The following is a 6,646-nucleotide window of genomic DNA, read 5'->3' on the forward strand; positions in this document are numbered from 1 at the left end:
AGCTTGAAACTTTAGTAGAATCGTATTTGAAGACAGTTTCATTTTGTTCGATTTCTTCTGAAGCACTTCTGTTCCGGGGTATTTCACTTCAGTTTTGACTCTCATTCAGCCAATTTCGCATTCAGGGGCACGGAGCTTCACACATTAAGTCCTTATTGTCGCGCAGATTATCATGTATGTACATCGTTTTGAAGATTGGCGTAACTAATAACAGCTATGTATTTGCTATAGGCTAGCAAGAACAAGCAAATGCATATTTTTTAGATTTCCCTTCACATTCTAGTTATGTCACGGCTTGACGTTGCACCGAGATGTATGCGCCTGAATCCGCAATTACCTGACAGAGGGGCAAAGTTGAGCATGGCTATATCGGAACATAATGACTCGCGTCAAATGCAACAAAAAGAACTTCATCAAAATTTAAAATTTGGGGTTTCATGTGCCAAATCCAGGACATAATTAGAACGTCTTTACTTATGGGGACTTCAGATTATTTTGACCACCTGGGGCTTTTTACCGTGAAGCCAAGACACGACGGGAGTTTTAGCATATCGCCCAAAACGTAATGTATCGCCAAAAATGTATCGCCACAGCCATATTACGTATGGGGCGCAACACCAACGCCAACTACGGCACCATGGCGGGCAAATTGAACTTATTTTCAAATGTGGTCATCTTGATTTCTTTTTAAAATACACATAAACCACAACAGTGCAAACAAAAAGGCAATGAGGACCTTTTTAGTCTATACTTTTAATAAATCTAATTGTTCGGAAACATGAGTCCACAAAAGTTTATATACCGCCTGTGCAGGCCGATTTTGCGTAACCAGCGTCGCGTTTTTATTAGTATTGCGGTCACTGTAAATTTTAGGTACCCTGTAGAGAGCAGACAAAAGAATTCGCTCTTCGGCAGGCAGCCTCTTTCTGAGCATCACATTGTGCTAACACCACTGGCGCATTATAATAGAATTCCTCGAGTGATGCACAGGCTTTGGTTATGGGTTGTCCATGTCATAGAGCGCTGAAAGTCATGTAACGAGTTCTCGTGTAGGATTTACTGATAGTATGTTTCTTTCAGTAACGGGCGAACAGGACACGTACTCATTTAAATTCTAGAATAAGAAAAAAATTGAATCACCGATACCCATTATTGAAGGCAGCAGGCGCACTCTTTCACTTTCCTCAAGATCAATGACGCTTGCGGGGCCACGCACGCTTGCACCATACAAGTCACTCCCGTAATGCGACCGGCCATATCTCTGTCCCCCTCACGCCATCGCCGTGTAAGACGCCAACTACCGCACTCCGTCTTTCCCAGTGGGCTTGTTGCCTCATCGCCTTTGCCTACAGGGGGCAAAAAAAAAAAAAAATATAGCCCAGCCTCGACGAGGCAGGGGCAAGTGCTCCAAAAGGGGGGCATTAGAAGGAAGCATAGCTTAAGATAAAAAACTGAAAAGCGAGAAAACAAGAAAAAAGAGACGATCCGCATTCTTCCTGCAGAAAATAACGTTAAGCGCGTTCTCAACCGGATCTGTGTTTCTACGTGCGTGCACCAAGGTACGAGCGATGGTGAGCCTGCAGGTGTCGCCTTTTTTTGCATTCTCTCCCTCACTGACTCAGTATCCTTTCCCCATCGCTTTCACACTTATCGTGACGCGTATATAAGGGAGTCGGAGGCGAGACAACTTCAGCAGTCCTTGGTTAGCCAACGGTACCACTGCCACAACCATGGTAAGCGCACTGTGCATCGAGCGTCTAACCTAGGGTGGGTCGAAAGTGTTTAAAGGGGCACTACAGGAAAGTACTAACTTGAGCTAGATCGACAGAGCATTCGCATAGAAGTATATCATCGTTTTCTGTATGCCAATACATCAATGTCTGCCTAGGAAATTGCCGTCGAAGGTACCGCCGCTGCTTCTCGATTTGAACCGCCCGCGCCAAAGCGGAGGACTTGACGTACCACCAGCTATGTCATTTTTATGTGTTTTGTAGACTATGTATTTGGCTCTATATACGAAGGGTACTCCTTCGAGGGTATGGGTGTTCAGCTTGCGATAATCACTGTCTGTGCCACTGCTTGGGTTCAGGTTGCTAGTTACTGTCACTTGAGCCTTCACTTCAGGATCTGAGCATAAGTGCCAGAAAACACATGTTCATCTCGACATGTTGCATGTCATCACGCTTCATCAAACGGCATAAAAACAATAAAACAAAATAGAATATTTACCGATGTTAGCTTGCCAAAAAGATTTACACGCATCAGGTCGTATCTAGAAAAGATATTTCAGTGTCAAGAAGAGCTATAAACGCAACACTGACACACCCTGCCCACTTTTTATTTATTTCATTCGCCTCTACAACTTCCCTTGTTGTTCAATTTTTGTGCCTATAAAGGACCGTAGTTTTATAGAACTTCGGTGTGCATTTATCTTGGGAGTTTCAGACTCTTACGTGCATTGCATGGCGTGCGTGAGCAATCCCTTTTGTGGAATTGGAATGTCATTTCAGCCTAGTGTTAAGACATCGGCCAGTTTGGCCCACATATCTTTTAACACACGAGAAAGGCACAGAATGCGACACTGAAGTTTAGCATGAAACGAAATTGTTTACATGATTAAGACTACTTACCGACCTATTGTTTCCATTTGTAGTGCGGCTACTCGAGCTTTCACTACGCATGTGCACGGCTCAACAAATGGTGGCGAGCCTATTCTTCGCAGAGTAAACATCTTTCACGTCATAGCGTGACCCTAACTTTTTCAACCTATGTGACAGGCAGTGGGCATATGGGATGACGGCCAGCATTTTCTTATCAGTCCCACTAGCTTCGTGTGGGCCCTTTTGCCCTCCCTGCTTCTCTAATACTTCGAGCAATCTTTTCTCCGACGCGGATACGACAACTTGTCTTTTATTGTTCCTTAGCTTCTGTACCAGTAGTTCGCGCTCCGAATTTAGCCATACTTCCATATAAACTTGTAGATATTTCCGTTTTTATTACAAAAGACGGCGTTCATAGAAGCAAAGGCCATAGACATGTGAAAACCATGCGTTTTACAAACTCCATTACCCAGGTAAAATTGACCTCATTGGGCACTCCATAGCAAAGGTGCACTTCGGACTTAGTTTACATAATTTGAGAGAACTCGACAGACTTCTTCACGCAACAAACTTCTTTCACTTATGGCTTGGTCTGCATCTCCCAGCAGTTCAATCCGTAAATTATGAGACGACTGCTCCCCAGGTCCAAATATCCACCACTTATCATGAAAAACAGGAAGCCACAACTAGGCCAAAGCTTAGTTCACATGAGGGTTAAAGAAACGTTCCCTGTGTCAGTCAACTCAAATGTTCCGCTAGGACTTCATGCGCATCCAAGGTATCACCCGCAGTTTCTAAATGCTTCAGCGTAACAAGGAATTGTCGTTTACAAAAGAAAAAACGTGTGAGACCAATGAAATTGTCTCGACGGTATTCAAATGTGTATATTCTTATATAGTCTAAATTATTGTTACAGTTCCGTGTTTGCGTCATCCTTGCCCTGGCCTCCAGCGCACTTGCTGGATTCCTTCACGGTAGTGGCTACAGCCTCGGCAGTGGTGTCGGCCTCGGCAGTGGTGTTGCCCTTGGCAGTGGTGTTGGCCTCGGCAGTGGTGTTGGTCTCACTAGCTATGGTCTTAGTCACGGAATTGGCTACTCCGGCCTCACCGGCTTCGGTGTCGGCCACGGCCTTGCCTACGGACCAGCCGCCAGCTACGCCGTAGCTGCTCCAGCTGTTTCTCGCACCGTCTCCACTTACCATGCTGCTCCAGCTGTGACCGCTGTTCACGCTGCTCCAGCGGTCGCTACCTACGCCGCTGCCCCAGTCGCCACCGTCGCTGCAGCTCCAGCTGTGTCCCGCGTCACCACCTATCAGTCCGCTCCAGTTGTGGCCGCTGCCCCAGCAGTTTCTACCACTTACCACGCTGCTCCAGCGGTCGCTACCTACGCCGCTGCTCCAGCCGTGTCCCGCGTCACCACCTACCAGTCTGCTCCAGCTGTCTCCCGTGTGACCTACCAGGCCGCCCCAGCTGTGACTAAGGTTTACCAGAGCGCCCCAGTCGTCGCTGCTGCCCCAGCTGTCTCCCGCGTCACCACCTACCAGTCTGCTCCAGCTGTCACCACCTACCAGTCTGCCCCAGCTGTCGCTACCTACGCTGCTCCAGCTGTCTCCCGCGTGACCTACCAGGCTGCCCCAGCTGTAACTAAGGTTTACCAGAGCGCCCCAGTCGTGGCTGCTGCCCCAGCTGTCGCTACCTACGCTGCCCCAGCTGTCTCCCGCGTGACCTACCAGGCCGCCCCAGCTGTGACTAAGGTTTACCAGAGTGCCCCAGTCGTCGCTGCTGCCCCAGCTGTGTCCCACGTCACCACCTACCAGTCTGCTCCAGCTGTCACCACCTACCAGTCTGCGCCAGCTGTCGCTACCTACGCTGCTCCAGCTGTCTCCCGCGTGACCTACCAGGCTGCCCCAGCTGTGACTAAGGTTTACCAGAGCGCCCCAGTCGTCGCTGCTGCCCCAGCCGTGTCCCACGTCACCTACCAGTCTGCCCCAGCTGTCACTAAGGTCTTCCAGTCGGCCCCAGCTGTTGCCACCGTCGCTGCCGCTCCAGCTGTGTCCCACGTGACCACCTACCAGTCTGCCCCAGCTGTGGCCACAGTCGCTCACGCTGCCCCAGTAGCCACCTACGCCGCTGCCCCTGTCGCCAGCTACGCCGCTGCCCCAGCTGTCGCTACCGTTCACGCCGCCCCCGCTGTTGCCACCACCACCGTCCACCACGCCCCAGCTGTGGCCACTGTCTCCCATGCTGCCCCAGCCTTCGCTGCCTACCAGGCGGCCCCAGTCTACGGCTACGGTGTTGGAAGCCTCGGCTATGGCGCTGGCCACTACGGCCTCGGCCACGGCTTCGGTGTCTACGGCCTGAACTACGGCTACGGCCTTGGCACTCCCTTCGACTACAACACCCTCCTCCGCAGGAAGAAGTGTAAGTACAATATAGAATACGCTGAAATTCTAAAATTCACACTTTGTTCCAATACTAATGTGTCATGTGTACTCTTTTCTCCTTACAGAAATCATTCTGTGAATCAGAAGACATGGTACGCTGAAGAGGAAAAAGAAAGTTTATTGAGCTTAAGCTCAGTTGTCCATATTGTTAAATACTGTTGCAAAATAAATGTTTCCTGTTGTACAAAAAAGCTCGTTGAACTCATAGTGATTACTATCCGCTTGGAATACTGAACGATAAGATTCTGGGCGCTACATCGACATGTTAGCGACGCATTTGGCTTCATTGCTCAAACTATGGCCTTTCGCCATTCCTTTCCAGGCGGTGCACTTGGCTAAGAATAGAACTCGCAGTATGACGGCCTCGCTGGTTACGTTTATATGTTGACCCGCACCTTCACTGACATGGACAGGAAGCGTTGCGATTACTTTGTTCCTCTATTTCATGTTTAATAGTTTCCGAGGCATGCTTGCACGAACTCTTAAAAAGGAAAATAAAGACTTGAATAACATAATATTGAACATTCTATGAGAGGCTTTAACTTCATAACGAGGCAACAGGAACCACTAGCTCGCACCTGCACACTGCTGTCCCTAGCTCGGCGGCGGTTTGTAAAGTACTGGTACAATATCTTGACGAAAATACAGACCGAACCGGAGGTATGCATGCCTGTTCTGGCTAAAATCTCTCAGTCGTTACAGTCATATTTCGTAGTGGACGCGTTTTTTACACAGCGTTCAAGTGCGTTACTTGCCTGTACGCGGACGATTAGTCTAGTGCCTGCCAGAACGAGCAGAATTTGTTTCAATTTAGCCGTGGCGCCGTCCCACACTGCCAAGGTTAAATTAGCGGCTACTGGTGAAACAAGCTCCAGAAGGATGAAACATGCACAGATGAGGGAGAATAGAGAAGTGCTGCCGGTGTATGCGTTATTTAGCGTTCTATTCCTAATAGCCATGCAGCACTCACTAGGGAGACAAGGAGTATTTCTACAATGAAAGGAGGCATCCGCCATGTTTCACTGCTGTAGCAACAGATGGAATTGTGGCTCCGTTCGCACATTTTTTACGCTTTGAGCTAGGCAGCGAAATAGACGACGTGTATTCTGATTTAGTCTGACCGAGACAAACCATAGTGCACCCAAATGGAGCGATAAAATGCATTCCCCACAAGCGGCTTTTAACAGCGAAGATGTGTATTGCTACCCTACGGAAAAATCGTGGCGACGGACAGAAAACCGTGCGGCAAGGCCAACTTTCTCGCGAATATGCTCGATATTAGCTCTCAAATATAATGTGGAAAGCTTTTAAAAAATTACGCCCAGTATCATTTACATTTCATAATTATGTAGTTCAGAGAAAATTTCTCAATATTGTGGAATTACCGTCTGCTGTCAATAAATGCGCTCTCAGGGAAGGCAAACGGATGACCCCGGTGTTTTCCGCTAGAATAAAACTCTTGTCCTTCGGAATTTCATTCAGCTGATTAACTAAATTAAATGGCCACCTGCGTTTAAACGGTGTCCATTAAACCCTCTATATGTACCATTAACCATTATATATATTTAACCATTTTATGTACAGTAACCTTACTTCTTTTTGT

At 48.0% G+C, this 6,646-nt stretch overlaps 1 protein-coding gene across 2 annotated transcripts; it reads left to right on the top strand.

Annotated features, from left to right (window-relative positions):
• The first annotated feature begins 962 nt into the window (after positions 1 to 962).
• On the top strand, positions 963 to 5,234 carry LOC129380154 (uncharacterized). Of its 2 annotated transcripts, XM_072286741.1 has the most exons (4): positions 963 to 1,733; positions 3,517 to 4,697; positions 4,728 to 5,020; positions 5,109 to 5,234. In XM_072286741.1, coding segments are annotated over exons 1-4 (1,479 nt in total). In that variant the 5' UTR covers positions 963 to 1,730; the 3' UTR covers positions 5,111 to 5,234. The 2 variants fall into 2 exon arrangements, with proteins under 2 accessions (XP_072142842.1, XP_054931976.1); XM_055076001.2 differs by having other exon boundaries at positions 964 to 1,733; positions 3,517 to 5,020.
• Positions 5,235 to 6,646: the final 1,412 nt, after the last annotated feature.

The sequence above is a fragment of the Dermacentor andersoni genome, chromosome 3 (genome assembly GCF_023375885.2).
Source record: "Dermacentor andersoni chromosome 3, qqDerAnde1_hic_scaffold, whole genome shotgun sequence".
Classification (NCBI taxonomy): domain Eukaryota; kingdom Metazoa; phylum Arthropoda; class Arachnida; order Ixodida; family Ixodidae; genus Dermacentor; species Dermacentor andersoni.